We start from the raw sequence: 23,574 nt of genomic DNA, 5'->3' as shown, positions 1-23,574 counted from the left end.
CACTTGGACAAGCGAGATCCAGTGGATATAGTGTATTTGGACTTTCAGAAAGCCTTTGACAAGGTCCCTCACCAAAGGTTCTGAAGCAAAGTAAGTAGTCATGGGATAAGAGGGAAGGTACTTTTATGGATCAATAATTGGTTACAAGTTGAATAAATGGTCAGTTTTCATTATGGAGCGAGATAAATAGTAGGGTTCCCAAGGATCTGTACAGAGACCTGTGCTGTTCAACATATTCATCACAAATGATCTGGAAAAAGAGGTAAACAGTGAGGTGGCAAAGTCTGCAGATAATTATCTTAAATAATTTTGTATTAAGTCCAAAGCTGACAGCAGAGTTACAAAAGAGATCTTACTGAATTGGGTGATTGGACAACAAAATGGCAGATAAAACTCAATATTGATAAGTGCAAAGTACGGTACATTGGAAAATATAATCCCAAATATACACACAAAATGATGGGAACAGTTATCACTCAAGAAAAATCGTGGAGACACTGCCAATAGTTCTATGAAAACATCCGCTCAATGTGCAACGGCAGTCAAAAAAACCTAACAATGTTAGGAACCATTAAGAAAGGGATGGATAATAAAACAGTGAATATCATAGTGCCATTACATAAATCCATGGAAAGCCTTTGAATACTGCATGCAGTTCTGGTGGTGCGATCTCAAAGAAATACATTAAAACTGGAAGTAGTACAGAGAAGGGAAACGAAAACGATTAGGGATCTGGAGCAACTTCCATATAAGGAGAGATTAAAAAGCCTAGGCTTGTTCAATTTAGAAAAGATGTGACTATAAAATCATGAATGGTGTGGAGAAAGTGAATATGTGAAGGGATAAATACCTTTCCTAACTCAAGAACTAGGGGTCACCCAGTGAAACTAATATGAGCAATGTTTAAAAACAAACATAAGGAAATATTATTTCACACAACACCCATTCAACCTGTGGAACTCATTGCCAGGGGACTGGGTTCAAAAAGAATAAATTCATCAATGGCTATTAGCTAAGATAGTCAGGGATGCAACCCCCATGGTATAGCCTAATTTTGGCAATTAATTGATCTTTGACTATTAGCGGTAAAAATGCCCAATGGCCTGTGATAGGATGTTAGATGAGGTGGGATCTGAGTTACTACAAAGAATTATTTCCTGGCTGTCTGGCTGGTGAGTCTTGCCCACATGCTCAGGGTTTAGCTGATCGTCATATTTGGAATTTTCCTCCAGGGCAGATTGGCAGAGGCTCTGGGGGGTTTTTGCCTTCCTCTGCAGCGTGGGGCGTGGATCATTTGCTGGAGAATTGTCTGCACCTTGAAGTCTTTAAACCATGGTTTGAGGACTTCAATAGCTCAAACATAGGTTAGGGGTTTATTACAGGAGTGGGTGGGTGAGATTCTGTGGCCTGCGTTGTGCAGGAGGTCAGACTAGATGATCATAATGGTCCCTTCTGACCTTAAAGTCTATGAGGTGTCCCAAAACCTCTGACTGCCAGATGGTGAGAGTGGACAACAAGGGATAGAACTCTCCATAATGTTTCTGTTCTGTCCATTCCCTCTGAAGCATCTGTCACTGGCCACTGTCGAACAACAGGATATTGGGCTAGATGGACCTTCAGTCTGACTCAGCATGACCATTCTTATGTTCTTATGACATTCATTCAAGCAGGCCATGAACTTTGCCAATTTTACAACTTTACCAGCAACATTCAAGAGGAGAAACGGAGGCAAATTTCTCCACACACCAGAACCACCGGTATATTCAGGTAAATTATCTCCTTCTATACATTAAAAAAAAAAAAAAAAAAGCCACAGAGCAAGGTGAGGTTACAGCCCCATTACGCACAAGTTCATTGAATCAAGGAAAGATTCATTTCCTGATCCTTACCAATCAAATGGGTTTATCATTTTTGAAGGCTACCCACAAGAGTGTCAACGCATAAATTATGCATGTAAACTCCCCATTTTGTATGTGCAAATCAGGGTTACCCAAGTGTAAGTGTATCTGGCATGTGAAAATCCACAATTTACACATGCACTGGACTTTTTGCATGTATAGCTCATGCAGGTGCATTTTTAAACATTTGAGCTATGACTCGTGAAGACCAACTAGTGGCAGATATTAGAATATTTTTTCTTCTGTCACTACGTCAGTTTTAAAGTTTCTGCCCTCACTTTTGTATTATATTTAGGGCCCTACCAAATTCACGGTCATGCAAAACACGTCACGAACCATGAAATTTGGTCATTTGTGTGCTTTTACAGATTTCAAGGGGGAGACCAGCATTTCTCAAATTGGAGGTACTGATCCAAAAGGGAGTTGCAGGGGGGTTACAGTATTGCCATCCTTACTTCTGCGCTGCCTTCAGAGCTGGGCAGACAGAGAGCGGTGGCTGTTGGCTGGGCGCCCAGCTCTGAAGGCAATACCCCACCAACAGCTGTGCAGAAGTAAGAGTGGCAATACCATACCATACCATGCCACCCTTACATCTGCGCTGTTGCTGGCAGCGGCTCTGCCTTTAGAGCTGGGCTCCTGGCCAGCAGCTGTTGCTCTCTGGCCGCCCAAATCTGACAGCAGCACTGCCGCCAGCAACAGCAAAGAAGTAAGGGTAGCAGTACTGCAACCCCCCCTACAATAACGCCAGCCCCCCAACTCCTTTGTGGGTCAGGACCCGTAGAGTTAACAATACTGTGAAATTAACCAAAATGGACTGTGAATTTGGTAGGGCCCTACACATAAATGACACTATATAAAATAATCTGAAGAATAAATGATGCTGTAATGAACTACAGTACTAGAGTGAGCTGTTGATATTTAAATATATAAAGATGCCTGCGTTGCTTTAATGTTAGAGCTACATTATTGTAAGTATACGTAGACATTTACCACTGCATCAGTGAGCAATTTAGAACTATATAGGAAGCTTCCAATTTAAGCATTTATAAAATGTGTAATGCCAGGGAATACAAACTCAAATGCCTAATGAATAATGGTTCTTTCATGGACTAGCATGAAAAGGAGTATTGGAGATTAAGCAAAGTGCATTTGTAACCAAGTTGGACCTGTGAACTCCAAAACATTTTAACAAAACAAATTAAATTCATGACTTTTATTTATTTTATGTGTGTGTACATATAAATAAAACTAGATAAAAGATAACACGATAAAATTAAGACTTTCAAAGGATTGACTTTTCTTCATTTTTAAATGCTATTCTTTATCGCCGTTACAAAGGTGGTGCTAGCCCATTGGAGGCCCTAAGCATGAATATTGTTCACCCCCAGCCCCCAAAACACAAAAAGTGAATGGGGGCCTGTAGCGGGGCGGCCTGGCTTCCAGGCGCCCCAGGAAGGGATGAGCCAGAAAAGCCGCCAGAGTGGGCGGAGCCACCGCGGCCTGTCCCCGCCCCCCGGAAGTCAAGGGGCGGGACAGGAAGTATAAAGGCCAGGCCCCAGCGCTCAGTAGCTGGCCGGCAGCGGGAGAGGACAGACGCTGGTGCCCGAGCTCCCGTGGACCTGAGCCTGCCGAGAGCCCGGTATCCAGAGGAGGACTGGCCGAGCCTGCCGAGAGCCCGGTATCCAGAGGAGGACGGGCCGAGCCGGCCGAGAGCCCGGTATCCTGAGGAGGACTGGCCGAGCCTGCCGAGAGCCCGGTACCCTGAGGAGGACTGGCCGAGCCTGCCGAGAGCCCGGTATCCTGAGGAGCAGTCTGAGCTTCCCCCCGCCGAGGGCCCAGAGGGAGTGACAGACCTACCTGGTGCTCGGGGCCCGGAGGAGCCCATGATCTGTGACCCAGCAGACGGAACTCAGGAGGAGCAGGTACCCATGGAGGAGGAGATGGGAAGTGGCCCGGGGATAGCAGACCCCGAACCCATGTCAGTGTGTTGCGGTCAGGATCCCCACTGACTGCGCGGCAGATGGACTGCTGCGGATAGGGCCCCGGGCTGGAACACAGTGGAGTGGGTGGGCCTGTGTTCCCCCCTGCCACCCCGCGCCGGGTGGCAGTCTCTCCTCCTCCTTGTCCAAGGGGCCTGGGCCCCTGACAGACTATCCGTTGGCTGCCCTGCCCTGACCTAGGGCCTGGGCTAACCCAAACTGACCCAGCCCCTGCTACAAGGCCTGGGCCACTGACTGACTATTGGTGTGCTGCCCCGCCCTGACCCAGGGCCGGAGCTGCTAATTGTGTGCTCAGCCCCTGCATAAGGGCCTGAGCCCTGAACTGTCAATTGTGTGCTCAGTCCCTGCATAAGGGCCTGAGCCCTGAACTGTCAATTGTGTGCTCAGTCCCTGCATAAGGGCCTGAGCTCAGAACTGTTAATTGTGTGCTCAGCCCCTGCACAAAGGGCCTGAGCTCAGAACTGTTAATTGTCTGCTCAGCCCCTGCACAAAGGGCCTGAGCCCAGAACTGTTAATTGGCCGCTCAGCCCCTGCACAAAGGGCCTGAGCCCAGAACTGTTAATTGGCCGCTCAGCCCCTGCACAAAGGGCCTGAGCTCAGATCTGTTAATTGTCTGCTCAGCCCCTGCACAAAGGGCCTGAGCTCAGAACTGTTAATTGTCTGCTCAGCCCCTGCACAAAGGGCCTGAACTCAGAACTGGGAATTGTCTGCTCAGCCCCTGCACAAAGGGCCTGAGCTCAGAACTGTGAATTGTCTGCTCAGCCCCTGCATAAGGGCCTGAGCCCTGAACTGTCAATTGGGTGCTTAGCCCCTACCCAAAGGTCGGGGCCCTGAACTGTTATTCGCTTTGTAGCGGGGCGGCCTGGCTTTCAGGCGCCCCAGGAAGGAACGAGCCCCACCCCGGAACTACTACACGTGGCGAGCCAGGCAGGAGATCCGCCCAGGATGTGGGCGCGAACCCTCGACTCCGGGGAGAGAGGGGCCGGGGGAGAAAGATCCCCCTCCCGAGACATGGATCTGTCCCAGCTCTTGGCCCTGGTGACAGAGACCCAGGAGCGGCAGCAGGCGGCCCAGCTGCAACAGCAAAGGGAGCAGCAGGCCGCCCAGCTGCAACAGCAGCAGCAGCTCATGGAGCAGCTTGGAATTCAGCGGAACCAGCTCGTGCAAGACCTGGTCACCCAGCAGCAGGAGTTCCAGCGGGAATGTCTCCAACAACTCGCCGCGACGCTGGCCCGACCCGGAGAGGCACAGCCTGGAGGCGCAGCCGGGACTACGCGGCCCAGCCCCCCGATCCGGCTGACGAAAATGGTACCCGGTGATGACCCCGAAGCCTTTCTCGTCACATTCGAGCGGGTGGCCGTCGTCGCCGGTTGGGCCCCGGAGCTATGGGCTTCCATATTAGCCCCATACCTGACTGGGACGGCGCAGATGGTCTACCGAGGCCTGTCGGTGGAAGCCGCCCAAGACTACAGCCAAGTAAAGGCTGCCATTCTCGATGCCCTGGATGTGAGCCCCGAGACTTTCCGCCAGCGGTTTAGGAGTCTGACCTACCCCACGGGGGCCCGACCTCAGCAGGTGGCCCAGGAACTCCGGGAAACCTGCAAGCGGTGGTTACAACCCGAGCACCGAACATCGGAGGAGGTAATGGAACAGGTGCTGCTAGAGCAGTTCACCCATGTTCTTCCACCACGGGGGCGGGCCTGGGTCCTCCGCCACCGACCAGCGACCCTGGCCGCTGCCGTGTCACTAATGGAGGACTTCCTCGCGGCTGACACGCCGATAGGCCCGGGACTCCGAGGGGCCCCACCCGGGGCGGAGCGCCCTACCCCCGAGAAGAAAGGGACACCCGCTCGAGCGGGTTCACGGATTTCCTCCCGGGAAGCAGAGGGTTGGACTCGGGCCCCGGTGGCACCCGGGCGACCCGCTCGGATCCCGACCCCCATAGGGCAAAAAGACCACCGAAGTCCACCGGGACCTCCCCCTGGCGTCCGGCCCCGGACGGGGCGGGCCACCCTGGGGCCCTGTTTCTCCTGCGGGGAATACGGCCACCTCCAGCGGGATTGCCCAGGGCTGGAGTGTACCTTTGGCCAGGTCTGTGCAGGGGAGGCTCGGGCCCGTCCTTCCCAGGCGGCTAAGATCACCGTGCCGGTGGTCCTTGAAGGATATCCGACGGTGGCCCTCCTCGACTCGGGCTGCGGACAGACGCTAGTCCGCCAACGCTTCGGCCCCCCGGCTGACGCCCGATTGGGTGAAATTCGCCCGCAGTGCATCCATGGGGACGTACGGCCCTACCGGAGTACCCGGGCCCAGCTGACGATCGAGGGGGTCACCCGATCAATGGTGGTGGGACTGGCCCCACGACTGGCATACCCCGTGATCCTGGGCCGAGACTGGCCGGAGTTTCCAGCAATCCTCCGCCAGCATGCAGGAGACGACCCGCGGGCCGTGCCCGCCTTAGAAGGGGAGGCCCCCGAGAGTGAAGGAGACGAGAGGGAAACCCCCGAGCCAACCAGCTCGGCCGGAGAACCAGAGGATGCTCCCCCAGGCGCGGCGACAGATTCCTCGCCCACCACGGACTTCTGCCGGGACCAACGGGCCGACCCCACACTGCAGCGAGTATACGAACAATTGGCCATGGCGAATGGGACTGTCCTCGACCCCGGTCGAGCGGCCCAGTGGCCACACTTTTGAGTTGCGGCAAGACCGCCTGTATCGGGTCGAGCGGGACCCCCACACGGGGGAGACCCGAACCCAACTCCTCGTTCCCCGGCGTCATCGACAGTCCGTCATGAAGTTGGCCCACGACGTCCCCGCGGCTGGGCACCTCGGTCACGAGAAAACCCTGGCCCGGATTTTGGGACGCTTCTTCTGGCCAGGGGTGTACCAGGAGGTGAAGAACTACTGTAATTCCTGCCCGCGCTGCCAGTTGGCCGTCCCGGCCCGGACTCCCAAGGCCCCGTTGATCCCGATGCCCCTGATTGAGACACCCTTCGAGCGCGTGGCCATGGACCTGGTGGGGCCCCTTCCCAAAAGCAGTGCAGGGTTTCAATACATCTTGGTGATGTTAGACTATGCGACCCGGTTCCCCGAGGCAATTCCCCTCCGGAACATTACAGCCCGCACCATCGCTGATGAGCTAGTGAAGATTTTTGCCCGTGTCGGCCTACCACGCGAGATCCTCACGGATCAAGGGACAAACTTTACGTCGCGGTTGCTCCGCCAGGTGTGTGAGCTTCTGGGGGTCAAGCAGCTGCGAACGTCAGTCTATCATCCCCAGACGGACGGGCTGGTCGAGAGGTTTAACCGGACCTTAAAAGACATGCTCCGTAAGTTCCCCCCGGAGGACCTTCGCCGATGGGACCAGCTACTCCCACCCTTGCTCCTAGCGGTCCGAGAGGTCCCCCAGTCGTCGACGAAATTCTCGCCGTTCGAGCTGCTCTACGGCCGTCGACCGCGAGGCCTATTGGACCTAGTGAGGGAAACTTGGGAGCAAACCCCCTCACCGGCCCAGGGCCTCTTAAAGTATGTGATCCAGCTCCAGGAGCGTCTTAAGCAGGCTGGAGACCGGGCCCAAGAGAATTTGAAAGCCGCCCAGGAGACTCAAGCCCAGGCCTACAACCGGGACGCCCAAGCACAGGACTTCTTACCCGGAGACCGGGTATTACTCCTTCTCCCCTCCAGTGAGTCGAAGGTTCTGGCTCGCTGGCAAGGACCATATGAGGTGGTCCGGAAAGTGGGCCCGGTTACATATGAGATCGACCAGCCCGACCGGAAGAAGCGGATACAGCAGTACCACATCAACCTGCTCAAGCCCTGGCGGGAACGAGAAGGGCTTTTGATTAACCCCTACCCACCAGAGCCCGAGCTAGGGCCCCAGGTAGCCCATACCCGGGACCCTGAGGAACCCCAACTTGGGGAGACCCTGACGGAGGAACAACTCAAGCAAACCCGGTGCCTCCTACGAGCATTCCGTCACACCTTCACTGCCCAACCAGGAGCCACCTCCCTGGTGTACCATAGGATCCAAACGGAGCCGGGGGTGGTGATTCGCGGCGCGACCAGACCCTTGCCTTATCACCGGAGAGGCGCCGTGGATGAGGAAGTACGGGCGATGCTGGACCTGGGCGTGATTGAACCCTCGCACAGCGAGTGGCGAAGCCCCATCGTATTGGTACCGAAGCCCGACGGCTCCCAACGGTTCTGCATCGACTTTAGACGTGTGAACGCCATCTCCAAGTTCGATGCCTACCCCATGCCCCAGATAGACGAGCTGTTGGCTCGGTTAGGAGGAGCTCGTTACATCACGACCCTGGACCTCAGCAAGGGGTATTGGCAAATCCCCCTGGATCCTACTTCAAGGGAGAAAACTGCGTTCGCCACCCCTACGGGCCTATACCAGTTTACTCGAATGCCCTTCGGCCTCCACGGAGCCCCGGCCACGTTTCAGCGCCTGATGGACCGCCTCCTCCAACCCCATCAAGACTACGCGGCGGCCTATTTGGACGACGTAGTCATTTACAGCCCGCAGTGGGAAAACCATCTGGAACAGGTCGCCGCCGTCCTGAGGTCCTTGCGGGCCGCCGGGTTAATGGCTAACCCGAAGAAGTGTTGCATCGGCCGACAAGAAACTAAGTATCTGGGGTACGCTATCGGGCACGGCCAGGTGAAACCACTGGTGGACAAAGTGCAGGCCATTGCGACCTGCCCCCCGCCCACCACGAAACGGCAAGTACGCCAGTTTCTGGGGCTAGCGGGGTATTATCGACGCTTCATTCCCCACTTTGCGGCTATCGCAGCCCCCTTGACGGGACTCTTAACGAAGGAAAGCCCCCGGCAAGTGGTCTGGACCCGTGAGTGTGACGAAGCCTTTCAAGCCCTCAAGACAAGCCTGTGTCAAGAGCCAGTCTTATATAGCCCCGATTTCAAGCAGGCCTTCATCCTGCAAACCGACGCTTCGGAGGTGGGTCTCGGGACAGTCCTCTCCCAAGAGGTTGGCGGCGAAGAGCACCCGGTCCTTTACATCAGTCGGAAGCTCTTCCCCCGAGAAAAGAACTATGCCGTGGTGGAAAAGGAAGCCCTAGCCGCGAAGTGGGCTTGTGACGCCCTGCGGTACTATCTCCTGGGAGCCCCTTTCATCTTGGTCACCGACCACTCTGCTCTCCAGTGGTTGGCCCGCATGAAGGACCATAATATGCGGCTGCAGCGGTGGTACTTAGCGCTGCAACCTTATGCCTTCACCGTTCGCCATCGGGCTGGGAGAGACCACGCAAACGCCGACTTCCTTTCCCGCCTAGGAGGTATGGAAGGGTCTGGCCCCGGTACCCGGGAGCCAGCCTTGAGGGGGGGGCCGTGTAGCGGGGCGGCCTGGCTTCCAGGCGCCCCAGGAAGGGATGAGCCAGAAAAGCCGCCAGAGTGGGCGGAGCCACCGCGGCCTGTCCCCGCCCCCTGGAAGTCAAGGGGCGGGACAGGAAGTATAAAGGCCAGGCCCCAGCGCTCAGTAGCTGGCCGGCAGCGGGAGAGGACAGACGCTGGTGCCCGAGCTCCCGCGGACCTGAGCCTGCCGAGAGCCCGGTATCCAGAGGAGGACTGGCCGAGCCTGCCGAGAGCCCGGTATCCAGAGGAGGACGGGCCGAGCCGGCCGAGAGCCCGGTATCCTGAGGAGGACTGGCCGAGCCTGCCGAGAGCCCGGTACCCTGAGGAGGACTGGCCGAGCCTGCCGAGAGCCCGGTATCCTGAGGAGCAGTCTGAGCTTCCCCCTGCCGAGGGCCCAGAGGGAGCGACAGACCTACCTGGTGCTCGGGGCCCGGAGGAGTCCATGATCTGTGACCCAGCAGACGGAACTCAGGAGGAGCAGGTACCCATGGAGGAGGAGATGGGAAGTGGCCCGGGGATAGCAGACCCCGAACCCATGTCAGTGTGTTGCGGTCAGGATCCCCAATGACTGCGCGGCAGATGGACTGCTGCGGATAGGGCCCCGGGCTGGAACACAGTGGAGTGGGTGGGCCTGTGTTCCCCCCTGCCACCCCGCGCGGGGTGGCAGTCTCTCCTCCTCCTTGTCCAAGGGGCCTGGGCCCCTGACAGACTATCCGTTGGCTGCCCTGCCCTGACCTAGGGCCTGGGCTAACCCAAACTGACCCAGCCCCTGCTACAAGGCCTGGGCCACTGACTGACTATTGGTGTGCTGCCCCGCCCTGACCCAGGGCCGGAGCTGCTAATTGTGTGCTCAGCCCCTGCACAAGGGCCTGAGCCCTGAACTGTCAATTGTGTGCTCAGCCCCTGCACAAGGGCCTGAGCCCTGAACTGTCAATTGTGTGCTCAGCCCCTGCACAAAGGGCCTGAGCTCAGAACTGTTAATTGTCTGCTCAGCCCCTGCACAAAGGGCCTGAGCTCAGAACTGTGAATTGTCTGCTCAGCCCCTGCATAAGGGCCTGAGCCCTGAACTGTCAATTGGGTGCTTAGCCCCTACCCAAAGGTCGGGGCCCTGAACTGTTATTCGCTTTGTAGCGGGGCGGCCTGGCTTTCAGGCTCCCCAGGAAGGAACGAGCCCCACCCCGGAACTACTACAGGGCCCCTTTCAGCTGCTCAGAGCCCTAAGCAATTGCTTAGTCTGTTTATGCCTAGAGCCGGCTCTGCGCCATTATCAGGGGCCTTGGAAACATCTACAGAAACAAATAATTAAAAAGGGTAGACCTAATGCTCAGAAAGTCAATTTTTCCTAAAGAAAGGCAATTTTATTCTTATTAGAAAACACTGCTGTACCTGTTTTAGCTTCATGTAGAAAGTTTCTGTGAAGGTTTTTCTGCTGAAATACCAGAAACGCTCATTAGCTGGGTACACACGAACAACAGTCTCCAGCAAAAAGCGGACTGGCTCTACCACTTCAGTGACCACCATATCCACTGCCACAGTCATGTACACACGTTTATCTGGAACACAAAAATAAATTCACATTCACAAAAGTAGTCAGTCTCAAAAAGATAAAATTTCTCAAGGTACTCAGTAGTATAAAAAAAACCACCACGGAAATAGATGGCTATTTAGGTCCAAATCCCTTCCTATTAAATCCATCTATTGATTCTGCAGCACATATTTCATTTCTGATCTTCATTTAGATCTTGTATATCCACATAGAATGAAATGCACAATAGCCAATGGGATATTCTCCTTTAATACCAAATAATTCTAGTAGTTCTCTCACACAAGTAAGCATTTGCAAGAATGGAGGCAAAATGTCTCATATGGGGTGAGGAGGGGGAGGGAATGAAGAAACTGTGGACCAGAGCCATGGTCTGAGGTCAAATAACTGGAAAATTACACTGGATCAGGTCACAGATCTGAAGGTGTAATCTAATGCTGAAGTAGTGAGCTGTATTAGAGGCCATATACTCAAGTGTCAAGGCATCCCCTACATCATCCTCCATTTGTCCCAAGCCCCATTGGCACCTGGGTACAAAATGGATTAATGATGCCTATGCCTTGTAAGTTACAAATAAGACCCCTTAAGTATGTGATTTTACTGTTGCAGGAAACAGCTTTTAAAATAAGAGTTAGCTTTTAGTCATCAGGGATAGGATACAGAGCCTCAGGCAATAACAAATGCACTCAACTGGGATAGTTATGTGATCAGACTACAAATGGACAATGGAAAGAACGCAGTCAAGTCATGAACTGGAAAGTGTGTAGACTTGGCTCTTGCACAGCCAAGTCTACACTATGCTAGAAGTAACAAACTATATAACACTTTAAAATACACTTTAAAAAAATCCAAGAATAAGAAAAATTATGCTGTCCTAGGAATCAATACTACATTGAAGGCCAAAATTAAGGTTTAAAAAAAAAAAAAAAAAAAGGATAGGAGTTCCAGATTCAACCAAGCAGTAAAACAGGAACTATGCACAATGAAGAAATGGCTCCTAAGTACCCTTGGGATTGAAAATTCTAATCCCCAGGGGAACATGCCTGTGACCTCACACACTACTCTTCTACAGGACTCTGACCTGGCAGCAAGAGCACATGCTAGTATGAGCAATTCTTTATGTTATATGTGTTTATACAGTTCCTCGCACAGTGAGGTTGTGATACTGACTAAGGCCTTTGGGGTTACCATGATGTTAATATTAAACTGAAATATACAGCATGGTATCAGAGAGACAAAGACAGAGAACATTTATTAAATGAGGTTAAGTATTCTTTACCACACTAAATAATTACTAAGCAAGCAAAACAGCTTGTTAAAAAAAATCATTTACCTTTAGGTGTTTCCTCATTAAGTACTAGAAAAGTAGGTGCATTGGGATTCCACATTCCAGTAATTACATATGCTCTCCCATCACAGCTCTTTCCCATGGACTCCTAAGAATAAACACATGCATTATATGCATTACAGTGGCACCTAGAACCAATATTGGGGGCCCAGTTGTGCTAGGAATTGTACAGTGAGATAATCCCCTGCTTCAAAGAGCTTCAAATCTAAACAGTTAAGGTAGACAAGGTGGAAAAGGGATAGAACATACAAGCAAAGTGAACACAATAGCTTGAAACATTTCATTTATTTTCATTTAGTTCAATTATTTTTGGGGAGGGTGTCTCTGGCTTTATGCTTTACTGTTTTAGAGTGTGGGAATAGACTAACAAATGAAGGGAGAAGAGACAATGTAGGGAATGATGAGGGGAAGGCAGGGGAAGCAGACATGGGGGACAGGGTCAGGAAAACGACTGTGCAGGAGTAAAAAAACCAATCAGCACAGGAGAGAAAGCATTCAGAGTGAAAACTAGGAAAACTCTCTGAGGAACTCATCAACATCCAAATTTCCAGGAGAGAGGGGAGGCAGAAATCTCTCACAGTGCAGCTGTACCTGTTGCACTTGCTTTGGTGTTTGCTGCTGACTGATAGATTTGTATGTGCCACCACTGAAGTAGATTTCTTTGAGAATTAAACCTTAACTTTAGGGGCAAATGTCAGAACAACAAATAAATTAAATACATGTTTTAAATTTTAAATTAAATAAATTAATGGAGATATCGCAACTCCTAGAACTGGAAGGGACCTTGAAAGGTCATTGAGTCCAGCCCCCTGCCTTCACTAGCAGGACCATGTACTGATTTTGCCGCAGATCCCTAAGTGGCCCCCTCAAGGATTAAACTCATAACCCTGGGTTTAGCAGGCCAATGCTCAAACCACTGCGCTATCCCTCCCCCCAAAACAGCACCCCTTCTTTCCCCCCACATACATGCATGCACTAAAATCTCTGTTAATGTCTCCATGTTTGCACTAAAAAGACAATGCCATGAAGTGTCCCCCATTTCTAAACTAACTAACTAAATAAATAAATAAATAATCTTGGGAGAAATAAGTCTGAACACACAGTTATGTGTAGAGGCTATTGCCAGGTCTGTGGTCATATGCGTGCGAACACCAGACTCTTGAAGCCCCCCCTGTTTTAGAACATCCCTTCATTACTCAGATCAAGAAGGGCCTTGCAGAATGGCCTCTCCAAGGATTTTGAGGAGAGAGGTATCTTCCATCCTACCTTAAATTTGTCAGGTGCTGGGTAATTAATCTGAGGTGCTCATTAGAGCTGAGTGAATAATTTATTCACTGAAAAAAAAAACCTTTCAGGCAAACTGAAAGTATCTGCAAAGTCACTTTGAGTCTGTCAAATATTTCCAAAACATTCTGATTTTTTCCAGTCAAAATGGTTTGGTTTGACATGGTCAAAACCTTTTGATTTGTCAGGCTGCTGGTGGTGCCTTTTTTATAACCCACTGGGGCAGAGTCTCCTGGAATGTACGAAACCTAGGTTCAATTTCTCCCTCTGCCCGTTGTTGAGCAGGGACTTGAACTTGGGCCTCCCGCATCCTAGATGGGTGTCTTAAAAAGTTGACTATCGAGTCATTCTCACATACTTTCCCTAGCCCAATGACTATTAATTGCAACCATGGATGACTAAAAATTGCCAGTATGAACAACAATGGAGAGAGCGAGAGACTCACAAGGGAATATTCCACAGCCCCATGACTAGGGCACTCTCCTGCAATGTGGGAGACTCGAGTTGAAATTCCCTCTCCCACTTCAGGCTGCAGGGCGAACTGAACCCTGGTCTGCTACATCCTGGGAAACTATCCTAATCACTGGACTAAAAGTTATAAGGAGGAAATGAGCACTCCCTCAACCCCACCGATTTTGTGAATCTAGACTTCCTCTGTTTGTGTTAAAATATAAGAATTGAAATGAAAGACATTGAGTTTGGTTGAACAAAATGTTTGACTTGACCCAGCTTGAATTTTTTTCTGATTTTTTAATACGCTGCAAATTACAAAAAAAAAAAATTGTTTTCACTTCCACCTGACCCAAAACATGTTTTTTTGAGTTCTAGTGCTGAATTCTCCAAATAAACAGAAAAAGCACTCTTTAGAATATTAGTTTATTTGCTTAAGTATAACAAAGAGATTATGTGATGCAGTAGTTTAATGCAATGGGTTTTATTTCTGGACACCTGGATTCAAATCCTAGTTAAGATGACATATTAAAATACGTTTTATAGACCTGTTTCAGTAGACATTTGTTTACGTTACAAAGCAACCACAAAATTTAATAAAATTTGTTGTTCCATTTCCTAATCAAAGGATAGAACTGGAAAAGTAGATTTGTTCATATCAATACTGATATGCACTAGCAGAGATATGTAGATAACTGGAGAAGACTGAGGGGGGACATTATAAGTAATCAAATATCTAAAAGGTTGTTATAAAAAGGATGGTGATAAGTTGGGGATAGTTTAGGTATACACCTCTACCTCGATCAGGGCCGGCTCTGGCTTTTTGGTCGCACCAAGCAAAAAAAAAAAAAAAAAAAGAAACTGCGGCGCGGCTGAAGCACGGGTGCAGGGGGACCGGCTGGGGGAGGGTGAGGGAGGGAGCAGGCGGGAGAGAGAGAGAGAGAGAGAGAGAGAGAAGGGGGCGGCCAGGGCTACAGCAGGGGCAGAGCCACGCGGCCCCTCCCGCTGCGCCGCCTCCTGCCGCCAGGGCTCCGCTCCGGTCGACGGGGAGGGAAGGAAGAGGACTGCCCTGCAGGGCGCTCTGGTTCTCCGCGCCGCCGCCCCATACAGGGCAGCCAGAGCGGAACAACAACAACAACAAAAGCGGCCATGCCGCCCTAGGATTGGGCAGAGTGCCGCCTCGAACAATCTGCTGTCCCAAGGACCAGCTTGCTCAGCTGGTGCCTGGAGCCGGCCCTGACCTCAATATAACTCTGTCCTCAGGAGCCAAAAAAATCTTACCGCGTTATAGGTGAAACCGCGTTATATCGAACTTGCTTTGATCCACCGGAGTGCGCAATCCTGCCCCCTGGATCACTGCTTTACCGCGTTATATACGAATTCGTGTTATATCAGGTCACGTTATATTGGGGTAGAGGTTTATTTAATTATGTTTCAGCACAGAGCAATGGACTGGATGACCTCCTGAGGTCCCTTCCAGCCCTAAACATTTCTGTGATTCTGTAAGTGTGTCCACTATTTGCATACTCTGTGTTTGGCTCAAGCTAGTATCATTTAGTCCCTTGCTGTCATCAGTGTGACTTTAAAAAAAAAAAACTGAAAACAACAAATGGTTGTAGCAGGAATCTCATTAAGGAAAAAAACATGCTGCAGCAGGCCAGGAAGAAGAATCCTTTAAAGTGACTGAAGGTTTTGGATGTTAGTGAAGACAACAGGTGGTAGAGATCACTTCAGGGTGCATTACTCTGATCTTCAGAGGCAGTAAAATATATCCTCAACAACTGAGCCAAAGCTAACCCCCTGAGATGTGCCAACATTCTGAAGTGTCTTTCACTGCACTGATGTGTCTTTTTGACTTGCTGGTATGGGACAACGTAGAATGCTTTGAAGATGTCAAAGCATCACTGGAAATTTTCAACTTGAGTCAACTTTCATTTGAGGAATATTACTTTTCCCATGAAAAAGAAAAGGAATGTTTTCCTCACTCCTAAAAATTACTTTACCATGAAGTCTTCAGGAATTATCTTTCATCCTGACAACTCACACTTTAGAAAAAGAGGGGTATTTAGTCAGGATCTAGGATTCTTGCTCCTTGACTGCTAGAGGGACATCCTAAAACAATTTAATGCCATCAACATTAATTGCTTGCTATGAAACACACCAGGATCAACTTGTCCTGATCAACCATTTTCTCACCTTACATAGGAAACCAGAGGGACATAAAAGGACTGGAAGTAAATCAAGGTTATTGTACTGATGCACAACACCTTACCAGTTCAAGTTAAGCACTTCTCGAAGATGTTGAGATTTCAATATTGTTGAACACTAATCAAAACTCAATAAATTAAAATACTACAGAAACTATTAACTTGTATTTAACTTATAAACAACTCGCTACGGAGTGTACAATAGAAAAAGTTAAAAGTTGAAAAAGGTCAACTAGTAGTTAAGAGCAATGGCCACAATTTTAAGTTGTAATGAAGCAAATGAGGGGTTGAATGTTTCTAAGCATCTAGAAAAAGTCAGGTCACTTATTTAGATGTCTAAGTATGAATGTAGGTACCTGATTTTAATTACCCATACTTGAAAATTTTGGCTTATATACCTCGCATAATACTAAAAGGCCAGTTACTTCCAACAATTAAGTGTCAGCTCACCAAGCAAACTCCTCCAGTGTTAAAAGCAACTGATGGCTATAGGCTGAGACATCCTAATACAGTGAAACCTGCACAAAAGGACAACCTTCAATGGGCAACGTTTTGTCTTAAGCAACTACTTTAGACAATCTACATATAGTTTCTAGTACCCTTTTCCTCAATGTTTTGTTAAAATCCAAGGGCAAAATTTAGCCCTTCTTATAAATGGGTACAATTCCACTTACTTCAGTGGGACTGGCTCTGCTTATGGCAGGACTGATTTTGGCTGAGAAGCTCGGTGAATATTTTTTAGTGCTCATTTTGGCCATCAATTAAGTTAAGATAATTAGATCTCATGCTGTTGCTTGGACAGCCTAGACAGAGGCCACCAAATAGTTATGTACTTCCAGGATGTTCCATCCTGAACCAAATCTAATATATTACAAGACAGTGTGACAGACATGGCAATTGCCTACGATTTCTTTGGGAGAGTTTACCGTATTAAGTTTATGTATCATTGTGGGCCAGTGATTGTATGTGGGAGGGTAATCATAGCCATTCATGAAATAAGAACAGTGTGGGGTGATCAGGCAAATTCAATCAAGGTGTAACACCTCCAGAGACACACCACCCCCTGGGGAGGCTCACCTACACTAGTTCAAACTGGATATTTTAGAGGCCAACGGACAAAAAAGATTTTTGAATAAATAGCCTAAGTTTAAACTGAGTCAGGACCTTCTTTCTGATCCAGCAAACAGACAGGATCTTCTGTCCAAAGGCACAACCTCAATTTTTAGGGAATGGTTGGAAGGACTGACACCGATCAGAGCTCTTGCGGAGATGGGGGAAAGTGATCTCTGATAAGCTTATTAAAAGAAAAAAGGAACCTACAAACATGCTAAATATATTTTCTTTATAATCTTTTATAAGATTATAAGAAAAAATGTGCTTGATTAGAAAAAGCTGTGTGGCAACTTAAACTATGGGCAATTATGCTGTTTATAGTCTCTGATGAGAAAAGCAAAGTGCAGACATGGGCCTGCTTAGTCAGTCTGCCTTGCTGGGGGAACTCTGCATCCTGGGAAAACCCCAGTCAGGAGGGAGAGAGAGAGAGAGAGAAGCAGATCTCCACTCAAGATAGGTGATGGCTGGGGAGCCAGAAGTCTGAGGATGGGTGACCTTGCTGGACCACGAAGAAGGAATACAGGTGCCGTTGCCCTGAAATGGGACAGTTAGAATGACTTTAAGGGACAGGTGTCTGTTGACACCATTCAGCCATCGTGTTTTAGGTTTCCGAATGGTCTTTTCCATTCTGCTTTTACTGGGTCAAAAGTCAAACATGACTCTCACAGGGAAGTTGGTACGCATTCAAGAAAAATGACCATGCTACCTTAGAAAGCACTGGGCAACCATTTGAGAGAGCAGGACCTGTTTAGTTAGAAGACTGAACTCTTCATTTGACTTGAATTTCAACCATTAGATGTTTTCCAATCATTCAGAGATGTTTTATCTGAATGGTGTCCAATTTCTTTTCCATCTGGACAATGAGGGAGGCCATGTTTCAGTCCCATAGGTCAGGATATTGACCACTGTATATACTCAGCTCCATCTCTCTACTTATCACAGTGTTTGGTTTTCAAAAGACATTCTTGATTAAGCAGCACCCCATTACTGATGACACTTTTGCAGTGCAGGCTTCAAGTTCTTCTTTGATGCCACCCATGTTATCCACAATAAAGCTGAGGTAGGTGATGGCTCAACGCAGCCATATCAACTCGGTGGTTACCCACTAAGATGCTAGTGCCCACACCACATTCAAAGTCACCAGCTGGAAGAATTTTGGTTTTGATTCAGTTAATTTTCAGGCCAGCTTCTGCCGCTGAGCTTTCCAGGCTTTAAATGCCACAATAAACTTTTCCACTGATTTGGCAATTAGCAGATGTGACAAAGTGGGAATTTTTTGTAGTATTTTTGTGTGTCCTATGTGTACCTCAGTTTCCCCTCCATGGTGCACTGCTACCCAACTAGGGGAAAAGGATTAAATTTGCTCTCCAGGCAGACTAAGACACAGGTGTGTGTGTTATCTCCCTGTATAAGTGGAATGAAGAGTTCTTAAGGAATTGGTTGAAATCAACCCAGATCAACAAGAGGGCTGGAGAGACAATGCAAGCTCCAATGACTCATGGATTTCCAGCCTCTCAGCAGAAAAGCTGAGCAAAGACCCCAGCTGAAGAACAAAAGACAGACACTGGTGTTGACGGAATAGAAGTATGGGTTTAATGTCGTCAGAATATGTACTTGAACAAACAGTAAGTAAATATATTTTAGGATATACCTGGATGATGATAACCTCACTGACATCAGTTTTGCCAATGGAATAGCACTCTATTTGGCAATAGAATAGCACTCCATTTGGCAAAGAGGTAGCTGGGAGATTTCTCATTTGGGAACTGACTAACAAAGGGAGAGAGAACATGCGCACTAGCGCAAGTTTGACAATGGAGTTTGCTACAGCTTGGCTGGGGCTCTGGGCTGACCAGAATGGACTATGCTTTAACCTTCATTTTTCTATGCTAACCTAAGGACTTCTTATGCTGTGGTCCACTTGACTAAAATGCCACTGTTTTGATGCCACTACAAATACTGGGTGAGGTACACTCTTCAGGAACTAATGCACAAGTCTCTATCAGGAATATATCTCGGTTGGCTCACTGAACAGAGCTCACAATGTGAAGCCCCAAAGATTCAGTCTCAGGAGGTAGTGAGGCAACTGGGACCTACCCTGAAGGAAGAGAAAGACCCCTTGGGGTCAGGCACATCGGAGGATTTCCTTCAAGAAATTGTTCTAAAGTTGGGGTCGTAGCCCTGATCCTGTAAATCTGGGACAGTGGTGGACCTGCGGGGATCGAAGAGTGCTATTCCATTGGCAAAACTGATGTCAGTGAGGTTATCATCATCCAGGTATATCCTAAAATATATTTACTTACTGTTTGTTCAAGTACATATTCTGACGACATTAAGAGTTCTGGAGTGGCAAGATATCCTTGCTGAACATCTGACCTAATTCAGAGGAAGGTAATTTGCTTCTCATTTACAAGAATGCAGCTCAAAGAGTCATCATAAAAGAGATGGAACACTATACAGATCTTGTCAGAGATTAACATTTGACTTACTGAACATACAATCTGAATACACAATATATGTTGCTTCTAATATAGGTTTCTAAAATTTGAGGCATATGCACTGGATATACTCTAAGACCAAATAATTTGAAAATAAGAAGGAACAGAGGAGGAATTCTTTAAACAGCAGTGTCAGTCACATATGATAGATTAATGTCGTGCTTTAAGTAAGTGACAACAAAACTCTTGAAGATGCAAATTATCAGACCTTTGCTAAATTTAGTAATCAAGTCAGACAAATGTAGAAAGCTCTACTTTATTTGCTAATTTGAGTGACCATTTTCTTTAAACATAGATTTCCCCCCCCACCACACCATAAAGGGACACTGTCAAGGTTGGCATTTGAATAATTTTTTTTTTCTTATCTTTGTATGTGAAGTCCACTTAATTCTTTTAGATACGCTTTCTTCCCCAGGATAACAATGTTTCATATGTTTTTATTTAATAAAACAAAATTCATGAACAGCTCTATAATAATAAACCAATATATGCATATAATGGAAGAAACATTTTGGTAAAGGACCAAATTTCAGCTTCAAGTTTCAAAGCTGGGATTTTAAGACTGAATTACAATGGGCACCCTGACAGTGTCCTTTTTAAAAAAAGGAGCAGAAAACTGCACCCCATAACCTCTAATTTGTTAGACAAGATGATTATTACCATATCAAGTAAATGCATGTCACTGTTCTTCACATTTCGACCTGGGCTTAACAGCATCCCAAAGCATCTGCAAAAGGTTTTTAAAAATTAAAGACATTAGAAAGTCATTGAAAAGTACAGCAATATCTTCTTGAGTGTGCACACAACACAGATTACCCACTATTTTCCCTTTAAGTAGAATCATTTTTACAGTAAATTACCGCTGGTGCTATGTTATCTCACACATTCAGAAAATGTCACCACATATACCAGACATGGCCAAGAAATGGTCTACTGAAAAGATAAAGGCAAAATCAAGTATTAATTTCTGTTATGAACAGCCAACCCTTCTTGAATAAGTACAAAGCTTAAAGTATACAGTTTAAATGTTAAAACAGTTCAGATACACAGGAAGTATTTGAGACTAAACACGGTATTCAATATTTCACCACATCAAGGAATTTATATATATATATATATATATATATATATATATATATATATATATAAAAAATGTAACCTACTTCTATACAGAAGGACTAAATACTATTTCTAATGTTCCTTTCTACCATTTACAACACAGTATCAGTATTCCTTAAAAATGAAAAGGCTTTTCTGTTCATTCCCTATTTTAGTGTCATGTTCGTTGCTAACCCTACATTTGAATTATAAAGGAGAAAAAACACTAAGGTTGCTTTCTTTTTCTGTACTTCTTTATGGATACATCAAACGAGCTGAAGGATTTTGTTCAAATTTGAGCAATTGATATGGGAAAGGATTAAATTATAAAATATATAAAGCTCTAAAACGGATGGGCAAACTTTTTGCCCCGAGGGCCACATCTGGGTGGAGAAATTGCATGCAGGGATATGATTGTAGGGCTGGGCCAGGGGGTTGGGGTGCAGGAGGAAGTGCATGGTGTGGGAGGTGGCGCGGTGTGCATGAAAGGGCTCAGGGCAGGGGCGCAGGAGGAGAGTGGGGTGTACGAGGGGGCTCAGGGCAGGGGGTTGGGGTGCAGGAGGAGTGTGGCAGGGGGTTGGGGTGTGGGGTGCAGGAGGTGTTTGGGTGCGGGCTCCGGCCCGGTGCCACTTACCTGGAGCGGCTCCAGGGTGACAACGGCGTGCACTGGGGCCAGGGAAACGGCTCCTGGAAACGGCTGGCACCATGTCCCTGCAGCCCCTGGGGGAAGAGGGGGCAGAGGGCTCTGCGCGCTGCCCTCGCCTGTGGGTACCCCCGAAGCTCCCAGTGGCCACTGTTCCCCCTTCCCAGTCAATGGGAGCTGCGGGGGGCAGTGCCTGCAGGCGAGGGCAGCACACAGAGCCCTCTATCTCCGCCCTGCCCTACCCCAGGGGCTGCAGTGCCAGCCGCTTCCAAGAGCGGCGTGGGGCCCGCGTCACCACAGGGATGGCAATCCTGCGGGCCAGATCCAAAGCCCTGACGGGCCGAAACCAGCCCGCGGGCCGTAGTTTGCCCACTCCTGCTCTATACAGTACACACATACATGCACACCCACCCCGCTGACCATTTGGAAGAAAGTATATCCTTCTTCAATGTTCAGTACTCCAGCCCCTTCAATTAAGGTACAGGAGCTTACAAAACACATTATTTATACTAGCCTGCAGAGGTTCCAACTGAAATCAGGACTCCATTGTGTTAATTGTTTATATACACAATGAAAGACAGCACCTTGCCCTAGCAACCCTGAAATCTAAACAGAGAAGACAAACAAAGGAAGTATTTACCATCCCCATTTTACAGTTGGGAAACTGAGGTACTGGTGGTATGTCTACACTGCACACTAAGCCCAGTCTCTAACTCAGGTTTCAGCCCAACCTCCACTTCTGTCCACACACAAATCAATCCGACTCAGGTTAGCAAGCACTCAGGACCCAGGTCCCAAGACCCTGCTATGGAGATGGGTCAAAGTTGAGTCCCACTTTAACTCAGGTCCAAGCCCTGTCACTTTGCAGTGTGGACGCAGGTCAAGCAGCAGACCCAAGTCAGAAGGTTTGCGTAATGCAGTACGGACATGTTAGAACAGCTGTGAGATCCAGGTCCTGGAACTGTAAACTCAAGTTAACAATGCAGTGTGGATTCTCAACTGCAGGCTTGGAAACACCAAGTTCACAAGCCTGGGTGCCACAGATTCTGGCTTAGTGTGCAGTGTAGACATACAGTAACTCCTCACTTAACATCCTCCCGCTTAACGTTGTTTCAAAGTTACGTCACTGCTCCATTAGGGAACATGCTCGTTTAAGGTTGTGCAATCTCCCTTATAATGTTATTTGGCTGCCTGCTCTGTGCACTGCTTGTAGGATTCTGTGGAAGAGCAGCGACTTTACAAGGGAGCATTGCAAAAGTTCCACTTCTCCTCCTCCCCCTCCCTCCCAGCACTTCCCCTGCCACCAAATAGTTGTTTGGTGGCGCTTAGGACTTTCTGGGAGGGAGGGAAAGAGCAGGGAAGCACCATGTCTCCGCTCCTCCCCCTCCCTCCCAGAAAGTCCTAAGTGCTGCCAAACAGCTGTTTGGCGGCAGGGAAACGCTGGGAGGGAGGGGGAGGAGCGGGGACGCAGCGTGCTCCAGGGAGGAGGTGGAGTGGGGGGTGGTAAGAGGCAGGCCTGGATTGGAGCAGGGACAGGAAGAGGTGGGCCGGGAGTCAGCACCTGTTCTTCTGGGGGGAAGCGGACGCTGCTGCTGAGCAAGGTGCTTCCTAGCATCCTTGCCTGCAGTGGGCTGTGCCTGTGTGGGGTAAGCCAGGGGCTCCTCCCAACCACAGTACAGTACTGTACAGTATATAATGCTTTTTGTCTGCCCAAAAAAATGTCCTTGGAACCTAAGCTCCCGCATTTACATTAAATCTTATGGGAAAATTGGATACATTTAACATCGTTTCACTTAAAGTTCCATTTTTCAGGAACATAACTACAACGTTAAGTGAGGAGTTACTGTACCATGAGAGATTAAGTAACTTGCCCAAGATCAGAAAGGAGTCAACATTGAAATCCAGTCTGGTGCTTGAGCCACAAGGCTATCTTTTGTAGAAAGATTTAAAACAAACAAACAAACACACACCTCCTCCTCTAAGATCCCAAAGAAGTCTCCAGCAAAAGCTGAAAAAAAACAGACTTAATATGCCTCATTTTTTTTTTTTTTTTAAAGTAGAACACTTTTTTAAACAATCTTCTCAGGCTTCCTTTATACAGGATAAGGAAACAAAGGCA

The 23,574-nt window shown here is 48.4% G+C and overlaps 1 protein-coding gene across 3 annotated transcripts in view; it reads right to left on the bottom strand.

Annotated features, from left to right (window-relative positions):
* The window catches only part of RABGAP1L (RAB GTPase activating protein 1 like), a 553,255-nt gene that overhangs the window by 410,147 nt on the left and 119,534 nt on the right, over nucleotides 1–23,574 (bottom strand). For all 3 annotated transcript variants that reach the window (XM_054037867.1, XM_054037869.1, XM_054037868.1), the window contains exons 8-10: nucleotides 20,375–20,441; nucleotides 12,148–12,250; nucleotides 10,658–10,824 (exon numbers count right to left, since the gene is read on the bottom strand). In XM_054037867.1, coding sequence (XP_053893842.1) covers nucleotides 10,658–10,824; nucleotides 12,148–12,250; nucleotides 20,375–20,441 — 337 coding nt within the window. The remainder of the gene's footprint in view (nucleotides 1–10,657; nucleotides 10,825–12,147; nucleotides 12,251–20,374; nucleotides 20,442–23,574) is intronic.

The sequence above is a fragment of the Malaclemys terrapin genome, chromosome 8 (assembly GCF_027887155.1).
Source record: "Malaclemys terrapin pileata isolate rMalTer1 chromosome 8, rMalTer1.hap1, whole genome shotgun sequence".
Taxonomy (NCBI): Eukaryota; Metazoa; Chordata; order Testudines; family Emydidae; genus Malaclemys; species Malaclemys terrapin.
This window is presented reverse-complemented; position numbering and strand designations above follow the sequence as displayed.